This window comes from Marmota flaviventris, chromosome 8 (assembly GCF_047511675.1).
Source record: "Marmota flaviventris isolate mMarFla1 chromosome 8, mMarFla1.hap1, whole genome shotgun sequence".
In the NCBI taxonomy this organism is placed as follows: domain Eukaryota; kingdom Metazoa; phylum Chordata; class Mammalia; order Rodentia; family Sciuridae; genus Marmota; species Marmota flaviventris.
The window spans coordinates 53,789,052-53,815,913 of record NC_092505.1 but is presented as its reverse complement, the minus strand read 5'-3'; the positions used below and the strand labels follow the sequence as shown (position 1 = coordinate 53,815,913).

The following is a 26,862-nucleotide window of genomic DNA, read 5'->3' as shown; positions in this document are numbered from 1 at the left end:
AATATTCCACTGTGGTATATATACACCACAGTATATATCCATTTATCCATTCGTCTACTGATAGGCATCTAGGTAGGTTGCACAGTTTAGCTACTGTGAATTCAGCTGCTATAAACATTGGTATGGCTGTGTCACTATAGTATGCTGATTTTAAGTCTTTTGGGTGTAGACCAAGGAGTGGGATAGCTGAGTCAAATGGTGGTTCCATTCCAAGTTTTCTGAGGAATCTGCACACTGCTTTCCAAAGTGGTTACACCAATTTGCAGTCTCACCAGCAATGTATGAGTGTACCTTTTCCCCCACATCCTTTCCAGCACTTATTATTGCTTGTATTCTTGATAACTGCCATTCTGACTTCTCCAGTGGGCATTTCTGTATCTGTGAATTATACTCTGCATTCTTTGTCCATTTTCCTATTGAGGTGTCCTCCTTTTTGCTAATGATTTGTAAGAGCTTTTATGATGATGATAGTAATCCTAGATTCTTTAATGTTGTTAATATTTTTGTTCAGTTTAGTAAGAGCTTTTATGATAATGATAGTAATCCTTTGATTCTTTAATATTGTTAATATTTTTGTTCAGTTTACAAATATTTGATATAATGCATTAGTTGGTAAGAGGTTTAAATGCATCAGATCACTTTAATCCTTTTAATTTAGATGAGAAGGAAGCTGATGCAAACTGGTACAGTGACTTATCCGAGGTCACAAATTACTTAAAAGGCCTAGATTAAGATCCAGAGCTTCTGAGTTTCCTGGATGGAAGCAAAGATAATGTACTGGGGCTGGGGTTGTGGCTTAGTGATAGAATGCTTGCCTAGCATGTGTGAAGCACTGGGTTTGATTCTCAGCACCATATATAAATAAATAAATAAAGTAAAGGCCCATTGTTGAGGGCCACAATCAAGTCAAGATGGCGCCTGGCACTTTGCCAGGAGGAAGTAATGCCAGTGAGTCATTAAGTTGATGAGGATTCCTTAATGACTGACTGCTGTATCTAGATGATGTTAATTAAGTTAAGCTGTGTGTAATTAGTTAAGTATATATACCTCTGCTATCCCGTAATAAAGCGGCTCCCGCTGTTTCAATCTTCACAAGTTGCTTGTCACCCCCCGGTTATTTTACCCAGCCAGACTGCGGCAGCCCATCAACAACTAAAAATATATATATTAAAAAAAAAAAAAAAAAAAAAAGGACAACATACCTAGATTCAAATGGATCCTGCTTCTCCAGCGGTCTTACTCTTTTCTTTGTTACGGCCAATTTAGTCAGGTCCACATACTTTGTCTCTCCATTGTTATAAGTGAACTCGAGAACACTATTCCATTCCCCTTGCACTCTGCATACCACAGTGTTGGTAATGTTATGCTTTACTTCAGCTGTAACCCTAGAAGCAGGCAGAAAATAAAGATATATTCTAATAAGTGATAAGTGATACTAAATTTATTTCTTAGGTTCTGAAGCCCAAGAACACACCCTGCATATTCAATTTAAAAAAGTTACAGAGCTCATTTAAATTAGTGGGCATCAAACAAACTCCTTGTAAATTTTATAACACTTTCCTAGATAATTTCTTTTCAAACATCAATTTTAGTCTTTAGATAGAATATTAGGCATCAAGGCCAGACATGGTGGCATACGTCTGTAATCCTCGTGGCTCGGGAGGCTACAAAAGAAGATCTCAAGTTCAAGGTAGCCTCAGCAACTTAGTGAGACACTGTCTCAAAAAATAAAAAGTGCTGGAGATGTGGCTCAGTAGTAAATTGCCCCTGGGTTAAATCAACAGTACCTGCTGCAAACCTCCAAAAAGAATAATAGGCATCAAACCACAGACTTCATTACCATAAATAAAGTATGATCTTAAACATTTCCTTCTGTATTACAGTCTAAAATGTTTGGACACTATAATCTATTCAATTTATTTTTACGAGTCCTATTTAAAAATCTGGAGTTCTGGATATATCAAGTTTTGTATTTAAACCAAATGTTATGGTTTAGGTGTCAGGTTTCCCCCAAAAGCTCATGTGTGAAACAATTCAAGAAAGTTGAGAATTGAAAGGATTGGGTTAGGAGAGCCTTAACCTAATCAGTGAATTCATCCCTGACAGGAATTAACTGAGTGGTAAACAGCAAGGTGTGGCTGGAGGAGGTGGGTAATTAGGACTGTGCCTTTGGGGTTTATATTTTGTCCGTGGAGACAACATCTGTCTCTCTCTCTCCTTCCTGATCATCACGTCCTGAGTTGTGTTCCTATACCACATACTTTCTGCCGTGATGTCCTGCCTCATCTCAGGTGCCCAAGAAATGGAGTTGACCACCTATGGACTGAGACCTCTGAAACCCAGAATCCCCAAAATAAATTTTAAAAAAATTTATTTATGTGGTGCTGAGGATCAAACCCAGGGCCTCATACATACTAAGTCAGCGCTCTACTGCTCAGCCACAACCCCAGCTCCCCAGATAAACTTTTCCTCCTCTAATTGTTCTCATCAGGTCTTTCAGTCACAGCCCTGAAAAAGCTGACTAAAACACCATATAAACGTAATTTTAAATTAAACATATAATCTAGACAAATCAATAAGTATGGAAAATATAAAAGGATACATTAAACATTTTTAAATCCTTTGTCTAAAACAGAAAAATTAAAAATGCACTGTTGTATAAAAAATTTCACTATCAATATAAAACTCAGAGAGACCTTAAACACTGTTGTTCAATTTTAATGAAGAATTATCTGGCTGTTTAACAAAAAGACAGTTGTACTGATACAGCTCAAATGAAGGCTAGAATAGGAATAGGCCTAATTATTTGTTTATTATGGCATTATCGTTACACATAATTGTCGAGTTCTTTTCTTTTTTGGGGGTGGGGTTGGTACTAGGGATTAAACACAAGGGTACAGGTGCACTACCACTGAGCTATAATCCCAGTCCAGTCTTTCTTTTTTAAAGGCAGGGTCTTGCTAAATTGCTAAGACTAGGTCTATAATTTTTAATGAAATATTAGGACACAGATCAGATGAGATAGGGTTAGATTAAAAGAGGGTCAAAACTCAGGCAACAATGGCAAAGGTTAAGATCTAATTAGTGTTCCAGAGATTATATGGTTTACCTGGTTTCAAAAGAGAACTTAATAGACCAAAGGCATCAGCACAGGACTCCTAATGAGCATTTGTTAGGTATAAGCCAAGAGAACACGAAAGACAAAGTGGAATTTAGGGAGCCCACAGTTTTTAGTCAGTTTGTATGCAAACTCAAGCTCAAAGAAGAGGTATGAAGAGATCAACAAATAAATGACCCAAGAGCCGAATCTTAGAGATCAAGGTATAAAAGGGCTTAGAATGCAAGAGCAAACGGAGTAATTGTAAGTCACTGGACACATCATGACTATCATCTATTTGCTTACCATAAGGTGGGAACTTTGGGTTGTGCTTTGAGGTATATGAACTTAAATAATTGAACTGCTAAGGATTTCTTGACAGACTGAATGTTTCTCATGATGTTCTTCCAGTTCTTCTGATCCCACTTGCCAATATCCTCCACTTCCTTGAAAACTTATCTCTAACCAAACAGCACATGAGATGACACTGCACACACATGTTTTCCCTTCTCCATCCAACCCAGAATTACATTTTCAGAACTGAGGAATAATAATCTATTTCTTACTTGTCTTACTTGATCTTTTTTTTTTTTTTTTTTAAAGACAGGGTCTTGCTAATGCTGTTCAGACTGGAATCAAACCATTCCTGCTTCAGCCTCCCAAGTAGCTGGGTCTACAGGTGAGCATGACCACACCTGGCTTACTTGATCTTTCTTTTACTGCCATTATCCTTATCTCTCACAAGCCTTTCCACTGAATAAATAATCAGGTCTTTGCTCATAAATGCTGGGTTATACAGTGCTTAGAACACATGCACAGCAAAAGCAGCACAAAGAGAACTGGGGAAGGGGTCAGAAGCCACACATACCAGAGGCAGGTTATGAGGAACCTGCAAAGGAACACAAGAAGAGAGAAGGACTTCACCTCAATTTACTAAAAACAATTCTTCACAACCATTTAATAAAGTGTTGACAAACTTCTATAAGGTACCAGAAAGAAACTTCTTTGGATTCTCAGGTCAGACTATCTCTTCACAGCTACTAAACTTTATCACTGTAGAATGAAAACATTCAGAGATATCAAGTAAAATAACGGACGAGGCTGTGTTCCAATAAATATGTATTTACACAAACATGTCAGACCAGATTTGGCTGAAAGGCTATAGACTGCCACCCTCTGGTCTAATTCAAAATACACAAAGAACTTCCACAACGATTTTCATCTAACTCATTTTACATACCAACATATTAATCCCTCTACTTGAAACATCTTTCCTTTCTGGTTATACTCCTAGAATATCCTTCAAGACTCAATTCAAGCACCACCTTTCTTTAGAAGCCATATCTTATCTTCTGGCCTAAGCCCATACTAATCATATGGTACTGTTATTCTGAGTTTGCCATACCCTCCCAAAAGACTATGTACTCTCATCAAGCATGGAATGGGTTTCATCTCTGAATGCCCAATTAGTACTTAGCAGAATGTCTAGTAAATAGGTGTTTAATAAATGTATCAATTGATGAATGAGAAGATTAATTCTCAAAGAGCTTAAATGATATGTTCAAATTAATATCACCACCCAGAAAGAGTAAGTGGGAACAAAAACATACACAAGAGGTCAGTGTTTCTGGCATTTGCCGAACATTTACAATAGGCTAACATGTTACATAATTTATTTTTCAAGGCTTATAACTATTCTATTTCTGTAGATGAGGAAACAAAGGGTCAAAAATTTAGATTAACGGCCCCGAATCACACAGCTAGTAAACAGTAGAGTCAGGATTTAAATATAGATCCAAATGAACTCTAAAGTTCAAGTCTTTACAGTACTTGGAGGTACAAGTTTCCTCAAAACAACTTGACCTCAAGACTGACATAACCATGATTTTGTAGCAGTGGTATTGGAGAATTATTTTACAAGACAAAGGGAAATTAGAGAAATACCCAAAGAAATGAAGTTCAGCTCTGCTCACAGCCAACCAACTCTGTCACTCTGCTTCTTCGTAGTAGTCTGGGCTTCCTGCCCAAACACAGTATAAAGTTTAGGAATTTAGGGCTGGGGTTGTGGCTCAGTGGTAGAGCACTTGCCTCACAAGTGTGAGGCACAGGGTTCAATCCTAGCACCACATAAAAACAAATGAAGGCATTGAGTCCATACACAACTTAAAAAAAAAAAAAGTTAGTTTATGCAAATGTTTCCTAATTTGGGGAGAAATGAGAAAAATTTCGCAATTCTTTAAAAGCACTACAGTCCAAGCAAAAAGATCATGGTATATGAATCAGAGAGACTAGTTCTGCTGAGGGCCTTAAAGAGTCTCAATTTCCTCATCTATAAAATGGACCTCTCCCTCAACAAGGCTGAGAGACTTTAGATAATGTTTATAAAAAAGTTATTTACTTGTTTTAAGTATATTTTTACATGTGGCCACTCAGGCGACAAAAAGTTAAAGCTGGGATCAAAAGCTGTGGTTTTTCTGGCATGTCAACTTTGATATGTCTTTTCATGCTAGGCTCTGTGATTCTTAAGAGCAGCCATTTATCTTACCTGACAATAACTGGGTTATTAGTTTGTCTTTTAGTTTTATACATGACTGTTATGGTTTGAAATGAATATACTTCAAATAAATTCTACTCTTCATTTAACCATTGCTTTTGATAAGTATCTTTATGAAGGCAAGCATGATTTTAAGAAACAATTTGATCGAATGGCTAAGTATACATTATAAAACAGTTCTATAAACTTCCAAAACCAAAGGCAAACATTCAAATAAAGACATTAAATAACTCTAACAGGTTGAGACGTTGGCTACCCATGAGAACTATTTAGATGCTAACATTTTAATACACCCACTATGAGGTAAGTTCTCAAAACTGGGGATCACTTATTGCAGAGGCAACTGACAGGTCCTCTTTTTTAAAAAAATATTTTTTAGTATTTTTTTTAATAGTTGGACACAAAACTTTTATTTTATTTATTTATTTTTATGTGGCGTTGAGGATTGAACCCAGTGAGTGCCTTACACATGCTTAGGTGAGTGCTCTACTGCTGAGCCACAACCCCAGCCCCTGACAGGTCCTCTTTATTAAAAAGATTCAATAATATCTAAAGCCTGTAAATCTTGTAACAATAAATGAGACAGAATAGAGAATGTACTATCCTCAAGATACTTACCAAAAAGCTAAATTTTAAACCATTATACTATTCATCGCTAAAGCGAGGATAAATGATAACAAAGCAGTTGCCTTCTTTCTTTTTTTTTTAATATTTTCTTTTTTAGTTTTAGGTGGACACAATATCTCTATTTTTTATTTTTATGTGGTGCTGAGAATCAAATCCAGTGCCTCACGCATGCCAGGTGAGTGCACTACCACTTGAGCCACATCCCCAGCCCCTGCTTTCTCACTTTCTAATAGACAACTAGAACTTGTCTATTTCTGAAAATTCCACAACCTTTTACATTTTTGAGACTCAATACTCTTATGGAAGGGTAACTACACTTTATGAAAAAGTATTGAAGAAGACACTATCTATTATGTCGTTCAATGCCACTATGTAAGCATATGTGTAACAAACTCCATTGGAATCAGTGCCAGGAAAATAGTTTCTTTCTTGAAAAAGTGATATGCTTCCTTTATCAGAAAATGAGAAGTATGTTGAGCATCATGTTTCTTTCTTTTTTTTTAAATTTTTTTTCCTTAGTTGTAGTTGGACACAATATTTTATTTATTTATTTTTATGTAATGCTGAGGATCAAGCCCGGTGCCTTGTGTGTTCTAGGTGAGTGCTCTACGCTGAGCCACAACTCCAGCCCTCATGTTTCTTTTTTTAACAGATGAGTCAGAGCTAAAACTTATTTTAGGTACAGCAATTATCTAATCCTAGCTCCACAGTATGTCTGTCCTTTGCTATCTTTATGGTTATTATAATGACAGACTTTATTTCTAACTGTCTATTATATGAGTTTTCCCTAAAAATGCTTTCCATGAGAAGTATCCTGGGTTTTAACAGGAAACTGAAAGCTTCCTGATGGCAGAGAGAGTATTTATTTCTCCATATCTCTAGTATACAGTTGTATATACATAAATCATCCTAAAATCTTGATGATACTATATCACACGATACATATTTTACTTTCAGATAATTATCATATATGTAATAATCATCCTAAGCAAACATGGAAAATGGGACCAGAAAATGGATAGGAAACCATGAATATTAAGTAGGCTCACTTGGTCACATCAGAGATAGCTGTGGAAAATGAGGAAGTAAGGGAAGTCAGGTGGAATATAATATATTTATACCAAATACAGACAGCAGATAATGCGTCTGCTCCAATTGCAGACAGCTATAAAAAACTAGGCTATCTCTAAGGAGGGAGGTATGACCATTAAATAAAGGCATAAAAGAAGTTACAAATTTTGTAAAATCAAATAAGAAAAGGTGTTAAGAATAGGAAACATTTCTAACATCAATCTTGTAAAATCACTCGTTTTCAGAGATGGCAGAATAGAGAAGATGAGGAAACTTTGGAATCAGCTATAATTATTCCTTAAAGAATTGGGGAAACAGTGAGTGCCAAGGAGAGAAAGAGGATGCTTGCATGCACACTATGCTGGAAGAAAGTGTTACACTTCCAATTTATAAGACCAACAAATGTGCATTGAAGATAAATGGTAGGGAAGGTAAAGAAGCCAATAAGGTGGTAGATAATAACAAACAGACAAATAAGGAGGTAAATATAATATCTGCTCATTAACAAAAATGAGGATGTCCACCTGATAATATTAATGATTTTGGTCGTAAGCATGTTTTTTTTTTTTTGCTTTTTGTTTTTTTGCAGTCCTAGGATTGAACTCAGGGCCTCCTACATGCTAGGCAAGTGCTCAACCATTGGGCTACATCCCCAGCCTTTATTCGTAGTCTTTAAAAAAAAGAAATAAAAAAGAAAAATAGATATCAAATGCCAATAAAGGCCAGGTGTGGTAGTACACTCTTGAAATCCAAGCTACTCAGGAGGCAAAGGGAGGAGGTTCATAAGTTCGAGGCCAGTCTTAAAAATTTAGTGAGACTGTCTCAAAATAAAAAAGACTGAAGATGTAGCTCAGAGCTACATATGTCCCCAGTACAATTCAATCCCCACTACAGTACAGCTTTTAGAATGCTTGCTTTGGGATCATGCCTCTAGAAACCTAACTTCAAGTTGCCAGGATGGGAAAAGCCCAAGTCACATGGGAAAGTTCATGTAGGTCCTCTGAATGACAGCCCCAGCTACCCACTTGGCCAAAGGCCAATCAACTACCTCTCATGTGAGTCAGCTACCTTAGATCTCCAGCCAGGTTGAACCTTTAGATGACTGAAGCCCCAGCTAACATCTGGCAACAACCACATGAAATTTGCCAACTGGAATAACCCAGTTGAAGTCTACGCGACCCTCAGGATTGTGAGAGATAATAACAAATTGTTGTTTTAAAGTTTATTAGTAGCTGTAGATAACCAGGACATCAGCCTAAGTTACTATGGACACTTTGTTTTCCCCTCTACATCCTTTTAGTTACTTCTTGAAGTCTTTCAGTTCTGAATGCCCAACTGCTATCCTAACTTCTAATCTCAGCTCACTACCCACCCTCACTCCATTCTACACCTGCCACTGAAGCAGAACTTAAAAACCAAGAGCAAATTTCTATGCAGGATAATTTTCCAGAAGGAGTTACCTATCATAGCAAAGATAAGATCTGAAGGGATGAATTCTGATTCTCTACATTAGGGAGTCCCAGAAATATATTCATTTCTTATAATTTATATATATCATAATTTAAGGTAATATAAAACAATGACTCATGTAAAAGGTTTGGCTATTTTGAATTTAGGGAAAAAAGTTGAGCTTAAAACTATAAGTTCTTTTTAGTGGCATATTTTCCCAAGTTACTATTATTTGCCCTTTATTTTATTTTATACCAGGGATTGAAACCAGGAATGCTTAATCACTGAACCACATCTCAATTCTTTTTTGTATTTTATTTAGAGACAGCTAAGTAGCTCAGGGCTTTGCTAAGTTCCTGAAGCCGGCTTTGAACTCACAATCCTCTTGTATCAGCCTCCCGTGCCACTGGTATTACAGGCGTGCGCCACCACACCTGCTACACCTAAGTTCTTATAAAGGGATACTTGCATAAATACAAACAATATATCAAGTGTTCAAAATGCAACTAAGGGTTAAAAATTAATCAGAATAGCTATGTAGTTAAGTTGTTGGAAAAGAAGAAAATTCTAACATGCAATAGAGGTTAACACTAAGGGTACTAAATGTGGGAAAAAGAATATCAAAGAATTCCTTTGTGCAAATACAAATGAATATTTGTGGACAAGGCTTTAACAGCTTATTTCCTTCTTAGTAGATTTAGAATAGGAAAAGTACCTTTGGAATTGTAATGAATATGAAGTTTCCATTCATGGCTCAATATTAGTGTAACACATGATAACCCATAGGATAGAATAAATCTTAGAAATCCTTAAAAAGGATTTTCTTTCTTAACTGACCCAGTAGAGTTCACAGGAGAAAAACCTTATTGAGGAATTATAATGATTTTGAAGAATTTTACAGTCATTATTTACACCATATAGATATGAGAGAACTCACACTGGAGAAAATGCCTATGGAAAAGCTTTATTTTTATTTTAAAAATTTATAAAAATAAAGCACATTCATACTTTGGTTTGGTTTTGTGTTGGTGTTGGGGCTCAGACCCAGGGCACCTCATTCGTACCAGGCAAGTGCTCTACCACTCAGCCACAACCCCAGCCCTCATTAAGCATATTGGGGAAAAACTAACTAAGGTGGAAACTGAAAGGCAACTCTCATTGTGCATTTCTTCAAAAACATGAAAGAATTTATACTGGACAAAAACTCAAGAAATGTGTTACGTGTGACCTTTAATCAATATCCCGCCCTTAGATAATATAATTCATATGAGAGAAAATCCTAAAAATGTATTAAGTGTGGTTCTTCCTCTCCAACACCAAAGAGTTCATGCTGGAGAGAAAACATGTCATTAATGTTGGAGAGTACTCAGCCAGAGATTTAGCTTAATGCTAAAACAGGAAAATTCATATAGTCCAGAAACTCTAAACATGTAATGAATGTGGTTAAGGCTTCAGTCAGAGAGCTCCAGCTTTATTGATATCAGAAAACTCAAGGAGGGAAATGCTATTTCTTTTTATTTTTTTCCACTTTGATAGTTGCTATTATTTTATTTTTTACACGAAATGCTTTTATGTTAGACATGCAAGAAAAGCTATTCATGATCTACTAATTTAAAGTAAGCAGCTCTATAACAGATAACAAAAGCAACAACTTGTTACCGCTCAGCACAGCATCCAGGCATGAGACAATGCATATTTATGCAGCATTAGATCCAAAGGAAAAAGATATTGCAGGGTGGGATGGGATGGAGGGAAAAAATGGAAATGAAACATCAGAGTTTCCCAATGCTTCAAATGTAGTGCATTACAGCAAGAATGGTAAGAATGGAAATAATGGATCTATATACCTCCCTAACACAATGTTTGCTGATAGATCTTCTTTCAGTGGTAAACCAGTTTGAGTATCTTCTATAGTTACTGTGTAATAACAAGTTACTGAACACAGGCTTAAAACTCTCTAGGTAAAAACAATAAATAACCTGGTTCTTTTCTTTTTATAATAATTATGCTTCAATTTTCATTAAAAGCATATATAGGGGCTAGGGCTATAGTTCACATGGTAGAGTGTTTGCCTAACACTGGGTTTGATCCTCAGCACCACATAAAAATAAATTTAAAAAAGAAAGGTATTATGTCTATCTACAAATAAAAATATTCTAAAATAAGCATATATAGTAATGATCAATGTTAAAAATGTTTGTATTCAGAAACAAAACTATAAATTAAAATAAAAATAAAGCACTAAATATTTAAATGAAGACTTAACATATAAGAAAACAATTAATTAGGAAAATATAAACATTTAAGGGGCTGCACTTTGGGACATCCTCTCTTGGGACCTGATGGCTTCTGCAGGCTGTGCATCCTGCCAGGTGTGTGTGTATGTGCGGGGGGTGGGGGGGGCAGGACATTATGCCTCAGTGCCTCATTGTCCCCCAGCACATCTGGAACAGGGATTGGGACGCTGGCACTATTGAGTTCTGGACCTTGGAGCATATCTTCGACCCATGGAAAACTGTTTCAACAGCTGCAATGCAGAAATACCCAAACCATATGAACCTGAATGTGGTTGGAACTGATGTGCTAGACAGGCATACAGATCCCTCTGGAAAGCTGTGTAGCCATAGACTTCTCAGCACAGAGTCAGGACTGCATTTGACCCTGAAGTCTCTTATTGGTGCAGCAAGAACCAAATCATATCTGCAAGAACATTCTGTAGTTGATCCAATATTTGAACAGTAAGACTCAAGAAGCTGAGGATGTAATTAAATGGTAGAGACCTGGTCTGTGCAAGGCCCTGGGTTTTTCTGTACTAGTGCATAGGTCGTGTGATTGCATCAAGCGCATCAGACATAGGACTGCTTTAGAAAGACGAGAATCCATCTTCTTCTCATTGCCGTGTTTTCACAGAGAAGCAACTGAGCAAAGGACAGTCAGATGCTTAAGAAAGGAGCCATATGAGGAGCTGAGGTTGTGGCTTAGCAGTAGAGTGCTTGCCTAGCACGTGCAGGGCGCTGGATTTTATCCTCAGCATTGCATAAAAATAAAACAAAAAAATAGAACCAAATAAAGGTATTTGTCCATCTACAACTAAAAATTTTTTTAAAAAGGAGTCACATGATACTCACTGTGAGATGAAACAAACCTGTAATCCCAGTGGCTCATGAGTCTGAGGTAGGAATATAATAAGGTCCAACACAGTCTAAGCAAAGGTCCTCATCAATGTCAAGAGATCATGTATCATTTCCTGGCTTTCTGGTTTCTTAAGAGTTGTCCCTATGATTTTTTTTAGCACCTGTATAGCACAGAAACTTGGGGCTCCTGATCTAGGACAGGAAGCCTAGAAAAGGATTCAAAGAATGGCAGTCTCCAGACTCAAAGGGGGGAAATGCTATTTCTGAAATCATTGTGGAAGAGCCTTCAGAGGAAGCTTTCACCTTAACAAATTCAAGACAACTAATACTGGGGAGAAAGCCCTAAAGTAATGAAGGCAGAGAAGTCTTTGACAGGAGAGAGTCTCTTAATGAGCACCAGAAAATTTATACTAAAGACACAGCTGAATGAAATCAGAGTGGGAAATTCTTTATTCATAGGGCCATATTTGCAAAACGTGTGAGAATTCACACTGAAGAGTAATACTTTGAAGATAATGAATGTAGGGAAGTCTTCAATAACTATTTATTGAAGAGAGATATCTATTCATAAATAGAATCTCTTCCTAGAGAGATATCTATTTTTAAAAATTTTTTTGGTACTGGGGATCAAACCCAGTGATGCTTAACCAGTGAACCACATCTTCAACCCTTTTTATTTTGAGACAGGGTCTTGCTAAGTTGCTGAGGCTAACCTTGAACTTGTGATCCTCCTGGCTCAGCTTCCTGAGTTGCTGGGATTATAGATGTGCTCCACCATGTCTGGTTATAAAGACCTTTACTAAATAATTGAGCAAGTACTTCAGACTTCTACAGTAAGATTAATGACAAGACAAAGATTAGATCAGAAAATAAAAGTAAGTATGCAGTAAATATTACTGATGAAAAATCTACATCATTTTGTCTTCAAGAAGCATAAAACCCTACTTTGGGTATTACCAAAGAAGTGAAATATTGTTTTCCATTGTATACAATGAATTGAAGAACATTCTGCTGTCAGGTATAACTGATTAGAACAAATAAATACATTAAAAAAAAAAAAAGGCATAGAGTAGGGGTTGGGGATTTAGCTCAGTGGCGGTGAGCTTGCCTAGCCCACGTGCAAGGCCCTGAGTTTGGTCCTTGGTTCTGAAGAGTTTTTAAAAAAAAGCATAGACTATTTTACTGAGTAAAATGATCATTATTTACTTAATATGTCATCAATAACTTCAGTTTATTCTACTTTTATAGGTTTATTGTAATATAATTTACATGTAACAAATACTCATTTTACATGTATAGCCTGATTAATGCTGATAAATGTACACAGTGGCTAAATTGCCACAATTATCTACATCTAGAATATTTTCACTACCACTTGGGTGGTACCAAAAAGAAAATGCCTTTGAATGCTAGCTGGCAAAAAATATTGTGTGGAATTCTTACATCAGGATTAAAAGAAATCATGGCAAGGGCTTAATGAGAATATAAACAAACATACTTAATTTGAAAGTTAAAGAAATGATGGTACGTTTATAGATTTTTAGTTAGATACAATTAAATGTTCTGACACGAATTTCCATGTATGTTGGTGTTTACAATCTTCAGTATTTCCTTCTAGGCTGATTGCCACTGTACACTGTACACTGTACAATGCTATTAATGTCTACTGATCTACTCCCACATGTGCCTCTAGGATTTTCATTTCAGTTACGTGGGTAAAACATGCTAATAGCAAAACTACCTCTTGGTTCTTCATGTTACCAGTGACTATTAAAAAAAATAAAGATATTAAACTCACAGAAGAGAAAAATGAAAGCCTACAATAGCTGTACTGAAACTTATGAAGGGCTATGCTAGAGGAGAAAGGAGATACCAATCGTGTACAATCTAAAAATTCAAATCCAATGATTCATATCTAAGAAGTTCACTAGTAGTGGTTAAAGGATTATTGTGAATAGCTACAGTTTGACAGTACAGACAAGACTCTATCTCCCAGAGGAAAGAAACTCATACTCAATCCTATTTCCCAAGAAAAACATGTAAATATGTACATATCACTTACTATAATGGAGGCCCCCAAACAGAACAGGTATGTCAAAAAGCTCACAGCCATTTGGGGAAAATGAGATGAAATAATCAAAGAAACAAGTTTGTATATAAACAATGTGTTTTTCCAAAAAATCTTGTTTTAGATAATATGAGCTGTATAGGAATTCACATACACAAACACACAAATATACATATGTACACATATATACTCTTAGAATGAAGTTTTAGAACCTGGAAATACTTTGCAAAATGGACAACTAACAGCTTCTTATCCAGAAAATAAACTGAAGAGAATAAAAACTACATGTCCCCCTAAAAATTATCAATATAACAGTAACAGCTGGATTTGGAAAAGTTATTATTGCAGTTTTATTTCCCCTAGACATTCTACTGAAGCAGAGACTCTGAAGTCCATTTTGACCAATATAAGAATGTCATGGGTTAGGATATAGATTTCAGCTCTAACTTTATATAAATGAGGGGAAGCCTTACACATTGAATTCTGTGCTAATAATAAATGTTCCAACACAGATTGAACAAATCAGTTACCAGAAATGTTACAAAAAGATTTAAGCATCTAGTGAACTCTGCTTTAGTGACTTTTCAAGTCCCTTCTAGTTTTAAGGCTTGAATCCTATGATCACTATGATGAGAGGAGTGAGAAGAAGCACTCATAATAAATTGTGATCACATTAATATCTTCTCTAAATGAAAATAATTATTCTGAAAATCTCTAGTGGTTATGCTTACGTATTTTGTTAATATTTGCTATTTCAGTGTTTTGAAATCTATATTTTAAAGGCCCATTCAATGCCTCAGAACCTAGCTTTTTTGTACTTCCTTCAACACTGTTGAGTACCAGTCTTCCACTGAAGTAAAATAGCCATATGCACATGAAGGTCTCATATACAACTGGAGTGTGTTTTGATATAACCACTTAAAATTATCTGGCAGTATCTAATAAAATTCAACTTATTAATCCTATGAACCCAGAAATTCCATTCTTAGGTATCTACTCAACAGACATTCACACATATGTTCACCAAATACTGTTCTAGTACCAGTATTTGTAATAGCCAAAATTTAGAAATTTCAAATACCCATCAACATTAGAATAAAAAAATAGATTGTGGCATAGTCATACAATGGAATGTGATCCTCTGTAAGGAGCATAAACTCCAAGTGTACATGGATGAATCTCAAAAATATAACACTGAGCAAAATAAGTTAGATATGAAAGAGAACATAATATATGTGTACAATGTCATTTGTTCACAGAATTGAAAAAGTGGCAAAAAATAATCTATGGTGTTAGAAATCAGTATAAAGACCACCTCAAGTAGGAGGGGTGTAAGTGGTGAACATGAGAGAGAAGCAGATGGAGATGGAGAGAAACTGTTAACAGGGCATGAGGCAGGTTTTGGGCCTACTAATATACTGTGTCTACTTCAAAGTGCTTAAATTTTTCTTTGGCAAAAATGCATCAATTTTGTATATATATCATTTTTTTCAATGAAAAGTTTATAGGAGCAGGAAGTGTTGGGAAGTGATATTGGCTAAATTATATTATTAATATTATGTGTAGGGCTGGGGATGTGGCTCAAGCGGTAGCGCACTCGCCTGGCATGCACGGGGCGCTGGGTTCAATCCTCAGCACCACATAAAAATAAAATAAAGATGTTGTGTTCACTGAAAACTAAAAAATAAATATTAAAAATTCTAATAAAAAAGAATTCAGCATCACTTTAAAAAATATTATGTGTATGTTCAAATACATAATAACAAATCCTATTATTATACTAATAAAAAACTATGGAAAGAGAAAAAAAAATTGTAGGAAAAACTGGGTACAGTGGCACATGCCTACAATACCAGCAACTTGAAATGCTGAAGCAGAATTTCAACTTCAAGGCCAACCTCAAGAACTTAGCAAGACCCTGTCTCAAAATAAAAAAGAGCTGAGTAGCTCAGTGGTGAAGTACCCCAGGTTCAATACCCAGTACCATCCCTACCCCCACCCCCCTAAAAGTTTATAGCAAGATAGTCAGAATAGACATCAAAACACTTAAGGAAAGAATCAGTATTCTTCTGAAGATCTTACTGGAAAATTTGTCTTCATGTGGTTTTGGTAATCTGGAGAAGTGCTGAAGATACAAAGCAGGAAAGAACTACTATAACTGGCTAATTCCTAGATGAATTCAGACAGAAGCCAGCATTCAGTATTGGTGTCTAAAGAAACTAACTTTAATTGTTGTGTTTCTTGAACTATTTCTTACACTCGACATATTTTCACCCTAACTTGTGGCAAAAGCAATGATTACTGAGTCCTGGATCCAAATCTGAATTCCCTTCAAGGCAACATTAGGTCAGAGATTGCATATTGACTTATTAAAAATTCTATTCTACATATCATTAGCTATTTTATCAAGAAAGTTTTCTCAGTATTAATAATTCCTCTTAGGCAGAATTGGGCCAGAGATTTGTATATTCATTTATTAAAAATTCTGTTCTACATGTCATTAGTTACTTCATCAGGAAAATTTTCTATTCAATATGTTAACAGTGTTAATATTTTAAAAACTAGGTTATTATTTCCAGAATGTCTAGAAAGATAAATTTTTAAATAAAAAATAAACATAAAAATACAATCCCATCTACATAAACAAAGCAGAAAAAGAATAAGGAATTATAACACAAGATCAAAGAGAAGAATGAGAACCAGATACCATTAAAATGTTCTTACCGGTGCAGTTTGCCACCATAGAATGGCTTAGTATGAAAGGTAATGCTGGCAGAATACCCAGTTTTTGCACAGTTGACACTGACTTTGCCACCAAGTTCTACCCATGGAACAGTCAAAATTGACCGGGCATATGCACAAGGAAGAGAAAAAGTATATTCTTCTCCATGCTCCAGTAGACTGAGGATGCCTGTGTATGAAAACATGGTTAACATCTTTTTAAAGAAACATAGTGCTACCAAAAAATTCACTATTTTTTTCCCTGTCCACTACATGACCTAGTACATGATTCCTATCTTCCCACATGATTATTTTGTTTAACCTTCATTTAACTTTGGATGGTACTGACTACATTTACAATTACATTTGATAACATTTCCTGGTATAGTGAATCAGATTTATTTCACCATGATCTTACTATCCCTTTGGGGTTTATGGGACTAATAAATGTTATAGTGGAAACTATCTGAGTTCCCGCTAATGCTCAAAAAAAAAATCCATTAGGCAGAGCTCAAGGACATGTTATACTGTACCATGTTAAGATCTGGTCACTAGTTAGTACTAATAACTTTTTCACAGCAGTTTGGGAATAACTGAATAGCTACTGTATAAAGGTATATATAGCTGGTATGATGGCACAAGTCTGGAATTCTAAGTACTGGGAGGCTGAGGCAGAAGGATCTCAATTTGAGCCCAATCTGGGCAACACTGTAAAGACCCTCTCTAAAAATAAAATTAAAAGGGGCTGGGAATTTATTTCAGTTGTAGCATGCATGAGCTCCTATTCAATCCCCAATACTGCAAAATAAAATAAAATAAGGGATCGATAGGCCTTAAACTCAGATAATATGATGGGAAAAGTGTTCTTCATTCTAGTCTATGTATATCAAGGAAGGAAAAAATGTAATTCTATCATAAAAACTAATAATTTGTAAATTATATATGAATATATAAAATAAACTGCCAATTTCTGAAATATTTAAGGTGAAGCTACAAGAGATGTGAGTGATGCTTTTGTTTTTTGATACTTGGGATTGAACCCAGGGGAGCTCTATCACTGAGCTAGACCCCCAGTCCTTTTTACTCTTATATTTGAGATAGGATCTTGCTAAGTTGCCCAGGATGGCCCTGAACTTTTTTTTTTTTTTTAATGGACACAATATCTTTCCCTCCCTCCCTCCTTTCTTTATTTAATGTGGTGCTGAGGATCAAACCCAGTGCCTCATGCATGCGAGGCAAGTGTTCAACCACTGAGCTAAAACCTCAGCCCCTGGCCTTGAGCTTTTGATCTTCTTGTCTCAGCCTCTTAAGTAGCTAGGTGAGCACTTGGTGAGCACTTGGTGTAAGTGGTGGATTTTAAACAAGTATTTTCTAATGGGGTTTGTTCTATATTAAGTGATGCTATATTAAAGATTGTTTAAAAAAGGGAATTACATTAATGAGTACTCAATCTATATTAGAAAATTAAGAGACACTAAAGGATAGATGAGCTACATTATTAACCTTCCTGAGTTTTTTACCTGTGTCTTATCAGACCAAATATTTAATTGGATATGAACTTCTAGTATGAACTCATGCATTTCTCTCTTAATGAATGCTCACTAAGTACACTGTTCTTTTGTTTTACAGTACTGGGGACTGAACTCAATTACTGAGCTACATCCCAGCCCTTTTTATTTATATATTTAAAAAATTTTTACCTTTATTTTTTATATATTTGGTGCTAAGGATCAAACCCAGTGCCTCACACACACTAGACAAGGGCTCTCCCACCAGTCCTTTTTAATTATGAGACAGGGTCTCCCTTAGTTGTCTAAGCTGGCTTCAACTTGGGATCCTTCTGCCTCAGCCTCCCAAATCGCTAGGATTGCAGGCGTATGCCACTGTGCCCACTCTGTTCTTAATGTTCAAAAATAAGGGCAAGAGTCACGATAAATATTTTTATATGGTTTTTAGGACAACCAAAGACAAACTGAGATTATAATGTAATCTACCCAAAGCAACATCAACTTTTTTTTTTTTATTATTGCTCTTTAGAGTCTTCATAAAGGGCAACAATAAATAAAAAGTATTGAGCCATTTCAGAAGAAATATGTTTCTGGTTGTAGTACATTTATAAAACAGAAACTGTCAGAAGATAAACAACATACTTGAGTATATCTTAAGGGTTAATAACTTAATGCTAAATTGGGAAGGATGCTGCATTTTTATTACTTTTGTAAAAATATGTAATCTTTAAATTGGGTTTTTGATTTTTCATTTCTAAGAATATATTTAGCATAAGCAGTGAAAAATGTAGCATTTAAAATATGAAGAATACACAACCAGTTTTGAATACATGTGATAATGGAAACATTAGGATAACTGAGATTCACAGAATTCTAAAATCTTATTTATCTATTAAATAAATGAATGTTTCCTTATTAAAAAAAAAAGAAAAGTATAAGGGGAACAAAATTAATTTTCATAAATGCCATTCCCTGATTTTATTTACTTCTTGCTGAGGGTAACCAATAGAAATTAAATTTCCAAAACACAATGAATGAATATATACTAGCATTTTGATAATAAAAATTTTATTATTATACACCTCCTTCAAGATTAAAGCATGGTTTGTTTGTTTTTTAAATCAATTTAAAAAAAAGATTAAAGTATGGTGAACATAGTAATGTTTTTCCTCATTTCTATAGAGATGTTCTCCTTTTTTGGGAGTGGAAAACATTATCATTACTAGATTCTTTCTGATACATAAACTGGAAAGAACAACTGTCCTTGGGATGAGAGAGTCGAAAGGTGAGGTTCTAAATGTGGCTATGCCTCAACCTTTATAATCTTGACATGTCCCATCACTCTAAACTTCGTTTTTTTCATCTAAAAATAAACAAACTGACCTACAATGGGCCTAAGGCTAATGGTATAGAGCATTTTTCAGAAGGTGGCAAACTTTTTTTTTTTAACTAATAAAATATAATTTTTTTTATATTATAAAAGTTATAATTAACTTGATTGGTAAATTGATAAAACATATCACAATGGAACTTAAACAACAGGGAAAACTGAAAAGGAGAATGAACTGTTTTCTTACAAACTATAATACAATCTTAAAATGTTAAGAGTCGGGCTGAATTATGCCATGCTTACATTGCAAGTTTACATTCACAACAAATTATTCTTTGCACACAGTTTTTCTTTTTTCTGTCATTATGTTTTCATTAACATTTTAAGGATTTCTGTGGAGGTTTTTGTTTTCATTTTGTATTCTTGCCCAAAAGACACTATTTTCTCAAATTATTTTTTCATAATTTTTTGATGAAATAGAATTAAAATTTGGCAATGTATTTTTAAAATAGTCCGTGAGTAGCTGCTAATATAAGAGATATACATAAAAACTTTCCTAGAAGATATTTCTTGTGATTTTTATAATAACGAAAATAAGGGAACAACTTCAATGTCCAAATACAGAAAAGTAGTTTAATAAAAGATAGTAAATGCATTTCACGGAGTATTATATAGTCATTAAAATGCTGCATCAATGTCATGGGAAAATTAATATATTTTGTAAAAAAAAATAGCAGAACACTATACATAAAATTAATCCTAATTTTACAAAACTTTGAACATACACTCTGACTCAAAATAAAAAATAAAAAAGGCTAGATATGCAGTTCAGTGTTCGAGTGCCCCTGCATTTAATCCCCAGTGTACTTAAAATCAGAAATAATTTACTTTAAAGGAAAATTCACATTAGTCCACAGATATACTTTACTTGCCGGGCGTGGTGGTACACGCTTGTAATCCCAGCAGCTTGGGAGGCTGAGGCAGGAGGACTGTTCAAAGCCAGCCACAGCAACTTATCAAGGCCTTAAGCAACTCAGTGAGATTCTATCTCTAAATAAAATATTAAAAAGGGCCAGGGATAGTTAAGCTCCCCTGAGTTCAATACCCGCCCAAAAAAAAATTATACACACTTTTCTTGTGCCTCAACATACATCTGGAACACACTAGGAATCAGACAAAAAAAAAAGCAGTATACACAACTTCCAATTTGTAATTAATATTTATACAGATTCCCAAAATTAAAAACTGTAGTTTTTAATTTTTTTTTTTTTAAGATGGACAACATGCCTTTATTTTATTTGCTTATTTTTGTATGCAGTGCTAAGGATTGAACCCAGTGCGTCACCCATGCTAGGCAAGTGCTCTGCCACTGAACCCCAGCCCCAGCCCCCTATAGTTTGATAATAAAAATTGAAGAACAATTTTTCTACTTACCTTCTCCAACCATTGTCACACCTATTGACATGCCTAAGAATTTGCTTTTAGTCCAGACATGTGCATTTACACACATCTTCCTTTCTGCACATTCTGCATAAAATCCTGAGACTGGAGGATGATGGGAAACCTGCTCAGCAACAAATCTGACTGTGTAATAGTCTGATCCCACCTGGCTTGAAGAATCTTCTGATAGAGAAGTATGATTCGTGACTGCCTGGGTGGAAGAGCTGCTAGCAACACTGGATGTAACCTCGCTTTTCGGCATCCTCCAGGAGCAGTGAAATGTTTCTCCAATGATAGGATTGTATGGTTTCTTAGCAATGGCTCCCTTACGGCCTTCATGAAATGAGGTAAGGTAGTACTCAACAAAGCGAATCATTCTGTCCTCAGCTGTGGCTCCGTTAGTGATGGTTATAAATAGGTCTGGATGAGACATAAAGTCTGCATACATTTCCAGCAAGGAACGCTTCTCTAGGATAAATGTAGGGAGCACCACCTAAAACAACAATAACAAAAATGAACCAAAAAGGGAAAATTTAATTCATGTGTACATCTATAGACAATTATTTGTATGCTTTGAAAGCATTTCATTATAAATAGATATTAAAAACAAAGATACAAACAAAAAGGATTTGGTTTCAGTAAAAAATAAGCATGCTTAAAAGGAAATGAGAGCTTGCCCAAATGGTTAAGATTAAATCCAAATTTAGGATACTGAGAAGATCAGATAGGGAAAAAAAAAAAAATCTTCAAACTTTTAGACTGGATAAAAGTATCATCAGGAAAATGGTTTTAAAATCCAAAGTAAATGTGAGCCATGTCTTTTCTCCTTTCTTACCTTGAAAATAAACTATAGGTGATTGATGAAGATATGAGAAGAGGCAATAAATGCCATTTCCTGGGAACAGACTAAAGAGTTCACAGACCAAAGTAAAACCTGTAACTTGTAATTAATGTTAAGTACAAGAGAAGAACTTCTGACACTAAAGGCAGAAAAGAAAGATTAAATACTTCACTTAGAACTGGAGAAGCACTGCAAAATGATTCAACTCTTTGTGAAAGGAAATTGGTGATATTTTTCAAGAGCCCTAAGATGTTCATACCCATTTAGCATGGTAATTATTCCTACAGAAATCTAGCTTAAAGGAAAGAAATAATATGAATGAAAGAAAAGGAATGTAAAATGAATTAAAACAATTTACATTTTAAACATGGTTCTAGATAATTTAAATACAGAACTTCCACCTAATGAACCATTATAGTCTTTCAAAATTATGGTTTTGAAGATGAGACACAAAAGACATCAGGTGATGAAGGTTCAGGTGATGAACTGAACACACACATCTTAATTTTGCTTTCTACTGAAATCTCATTTAAATGACATTAAATAAATTCTATATAAAGACAAACGCAGAGATAGCAAAAAGGTATACAAAAAGTAACAAAATTCAGGAGTTTATTAATTAGAAAAGTGAACCTTAAGCAATTTACCATTAAAGATTCCTGAAAAAGCTCAGGAACTTGACAGCCCCAGGTACTTATGGATCTGGAGGTTTTGAGGAGTGCTAAAATAAAGATGACTGAGTGAAATCTGTTTATAAAGTCCAGAGGTTTAGTTTCTGGAGAGTAAAAGAAACAAGGTGGTTAATTCTCTAGATTAGAAAATATAGGGGGCTTGTAAGAGTACAGACACTCAGCTGATAAAAAGGGTTGTAAGTAACCCTTTGTAAATTAAATGTTAGATGCTGAGACTCTCTCCTGCCCATCCTCTTTTCCTGTTCAATATCTAGTTGTTTAACCAACCACACAGGAGATGAGAAAATTTTCTTCTAGGAAATTGCCAATCCTAGAGAAAAAAAACAATGATTCAGATACCACTTTCCCCAACACATGACCCATCCAGATTACTGGACAATAAAAAACACAAGTATTATCCACATGTTCAAAACTTAAAATCAGCTTTTTTTGTTTCCCTAAACTTAATCATAGACAAAAATCCAAGAAATGCCAGATCTCTAATTAGAAATATAAAGGCCAAAATAAAGAAACAGATATGGAATAAACAGAAACCTCACAAGAGGGGGAAAGTATTAAAAAATAAATAAGTAAATAAATTTTACATATATATATATATATCTTCAGAGAACTGAGAAAAAAAAAGAAACAGGGAGGCTTCTGTAAAAAGGAAAATTCAGAAAGTTTAAAAACATGCTAACAAATGTTAAAACTGAAGAGAAGGATTAGCAGATAGAGGTAAGAAAATCTCCAAAAAATTAGGGGAGAAGAGAGAAAAATAGATCAGAACAGGGAGTTCAATGGCCATTAAAGGGTTTCAGAAAGAACAGGGAAAAAAAAGAAAGATAATCATTAAGAAAGTAATTCAAGGCTAGGCATGGTGGTGCATGCCTATAATCCCAGCAGCTCGGGAGGCTGAGACAGGAGGATCAAACTTCAAAGCCAGCCTCAATGATGGCAAGGTGCTAAGCCATCTCAGTGAGACCCTATCTCTAATAAAATACAAAATTGAGCTGGGGATGGCTCAGTGGTTGAGTGCACCTGAGTTCAATCCCTGGTACCAAAAAAAAAGAAAGAAAGAAAAAAAGAAAAGTAATTCAAGAAAATGTCAAAGAACTGAAAAATATTAGTTGTCACACTGAAAAAGATCAGCAAGCACCCAGAGACAATAGGTAAAAAGAAACCTGGATCAAGATTCAGAACAATAAGCTGAGGCAAGAGGATCACAAGTCTGAGGCCATCCTGGGCAACTTAGGGAGACCCTGTGTAAGAAAAAAAGGGAATGGGGCAGGGAAAGTAACTCCCAGTAAAGTGCGAGTTACTTTCAATCCTTAGAGCCATAAAAAAAGATACAGAATAATTTCAAAGAGAAAAAGAAACAAAAAGGGTTATAAAAGATTAACACTCATAATGACTTCAGTCTTTTCACCAGAATCTTGTAGTAAGGAGGCAATATTCTGAGTGAAATTTGTTTACAAGTTACAAATTCTAACCACACTAACAATCAAATATGAAAGCAACATAAGAAAGACATTTCAGAAACACATTTTCACATTCCCTTTCTACAGATCTTTCACAGAAATTAGAGGGGGAGCATGTGCTTCAACAAAATGAGAGGAAACTAAGAAAGAAGAATGGGTTAGATCTAGAAAGGTAAAGAAATCCTGGTTCAGATTAGAGTGATGTGACTTTGTTAAACATGCACAAATGTAGAAAACCCCGACAAATCCAGAATGGTTATCAAATATAGTGGCAAGAAGTATGGAATTTGTAGGAATTCATGCTATTTGAAGATCAAATGGCAAAGGGAAAGTGAAATTTCTACAAAACTCATACTAACCCTGTTTTTGTCTTGATTTTCTGACTCAGGGCGGAAGAAACTATGAGCTTCATTCTAGTCTTGATAGGGGTTACTTTCTTCCTCAAGAGACAGACATGGAAGACTCATCTACACACTTCATGCTGCTACTGTATCACCTTTCCAAACCAGAGGACAGAACGTCCTAGAGAAAGTAGTCTCAACTGTTTCTGTATTTGGCTTCTGTTGACCATCTGCTGATGAAGTCAATACTCTCAACTCCACACTGCTGCTGGATTGGCTGAAGACTAATTTCCCCCCAGTCGAATTCTGGCTTCAATCTGCTCCTGAGAGTTGGAGGTAGGTCATAGTTTGCTTAGAAGCAAAAAATACTAAGCACCTTACTCCCTCTGCCCACATTCTTGCTGAAAGTCTGGTAGCTGGTTCGCACCAAATGTTCTGAGACATATATATTTTACAGGATTCACTCACAACTTTTGTCTTCTACAAAAAGGGCTCTTATCAACTCAATATTTTATAAGAAGCTGAAACCAGAGACTCAAATGTTTAGCCTCCCTTCATTAGGGAGCTGTCCTCTATAAATGGCAAAATAACCCTTTTCTTAAGCTAATTAAGCTTGTGTTGGCAATTCACCTCTTCCTAAACTAAGTAATGTTGTTATGGGGTACAAATACAAGTGGTGAAACTATAGAGAAAACTAAGAGGATGATTAACACAAAAAACAAGTAAGTTGCTATATTCAGGAAATAGTACGTGACAACTGGGAGGGGCACTCAAAGAGGTTCCATATTCCGTCAGTGTTCTATAATTTAATGTGAGAGGGATGAGTAAATGGGTTTCATTTTACCATTATTCTCTGAATGTTTATAAGTATTCTTACTTTAGTCTTCTGTGTGTAAAACATATTTCAACAAAGAAAAGATAGTAACTGGAAAAAGAAAACGAAGCAAATTGCCTATAAATAAAAATAAAAAAGAATCTTCAAAGTGAAAGCTATATATATATTAGCATGGTGGTATGATGGGAAATTCTTTTCTTTTTTAAAAATTTCTATGACATGTTAATTATAATAATAATATTATTTAAAAAGGACCAATAGGGAAAATGTACATTACTCATTTACAACATGTGGAGAAAATATATATTACTTAACTAAAACATGAAGGCTGGGCCCATGGCTATCTTCTTCCTTGTTGTCCCAATACTTAGCACAGAGTCTGGAATATAATATGGGCTCAGTAGATATTTGTTAATTGGTGTGATATTTTAGATAGGAGGTAGGTGTCACTGCAGTTTAGTCACAGATTCCTTAATATTGCTTGAAAAGTACTATTCGTTTAAATGTTACGTGATTATTCCTAATTTGTCCTCAGTGAATATTAACACATAACTTTTTAATTAACATGGCACAAATATGGAGAAGTATATATGTACAGTATTCACGCGAAGAGACAGTTTTACTAGAACATTCTTTTCAAATGTTCTTATACTTGGTAACCTCAACATTGTTTTTATGCCTGCTAAACCTAAAATCTACCAAGGGATAGGAAATACCATACTGATACCAAACAAACCCCTCAGATGACTACTCATTTTTATTAATTTCACAACTAATAAAGTCTTTGCTGGACCAATAATATGAAGATATTTCTTGAATAAAATGATACTAGTTGAAGTACTGAGGTTAAATGAAATAATTAATGAGTTCTTATTAATTCCTAAAATGTCTATTCCTTAGTAGACTTTGAAAAGCAACCTGTTCACTTTTAAAACCTACTATAGGGGCTGGGGCTAGGGCTCAGCGATAGAGTGATAACCTAAAGCCTAGCATGTGTGAGGCCCTGGGTTCGATCCTCAGCACCACATAAAAATAAATTAAAAAAAAAAAAAAAACCTACTGTGAAGCACAGTAAATTAAGTAAAAAAGAAAAGCTTTCGATGTTTATGAGCTTTAAAGTGAATGCTAAACTTAAAATGCTTTCTATTTAAGTTGCATTTTCAGATGAACAAGTCACTGAAAATAATCCTTAAACTTTCATTATCTTTAAGGGTAACAAAATCTTTAAGGGTAACATACAGATAAGTCAATTTGAAATTCCATATTAATGCATAATCATATCAGTAGTAATTCAAGGTAAATAATCCCACAGTAATTAATATTTGAGATACATAGGTTTTAAGCCTAATTTGCTTTTAGAATTAATGTTATGGAGATACATAGGCTTTAAGCCTAATTTGCTTTCAAAATTAATGTTATGGATTAATTGTTTAAATAAATTAAAGCACACTAATTATTTTAATTGTGAATAAAGAAGATTGGTTGAAAATTAAAAATCATAGATCAATGCTTCTCAACTTTAATGTACATATAAATCAGATATCTAATTAAGATGCAGATTCTGGTCTATTAAGTCTGGGACTAGGGATTGAGATTCTGCATTTCTAACAAACTCCCAGGGGATGGTGATACTGCTGGCCTTTAGATCACACTTTTAAATTAGCAAGATTGTAGAGGATAGATCTATAAACTAT

General features: G+C 35.0%; 1 protein-coding gene across 3 annotated transcripts in view; it reads right to left on the bottom strand.

Moving 5' to 3' along the window:
* Positions 1 to 26,862, bottom strand: part of Osbpl11 (oxysterol binding protein like 11) — an 80,184-nt gene that overhangs the window by 9,356 nt on the left and 43,966 nt on the right. For all 3 annotated transcript variants that reach the window (XM_071615252.1, XM_027936062.2, XM_071615251.1), the window contains exons 10-12: positions 20,994 to 21,492; positions 16,725 to 16,911; positions 1,203 to 1,385 (exon numbers count right to left, since the gene is read on the bottom strand). In XM_071615252.1, the coding sequence (XP_071471353.1) occupies positions 1,203 to 1,385; positions 16,725 to 16,911; positions 20,994 to 21,492 (869 nt within the window). The remainder of the gene's footprint in view (positions 1 to 1,202; positions 1,386 to 16,724; positions 16,912 to 20,993; positions 21,493 to 26,862) is intronic.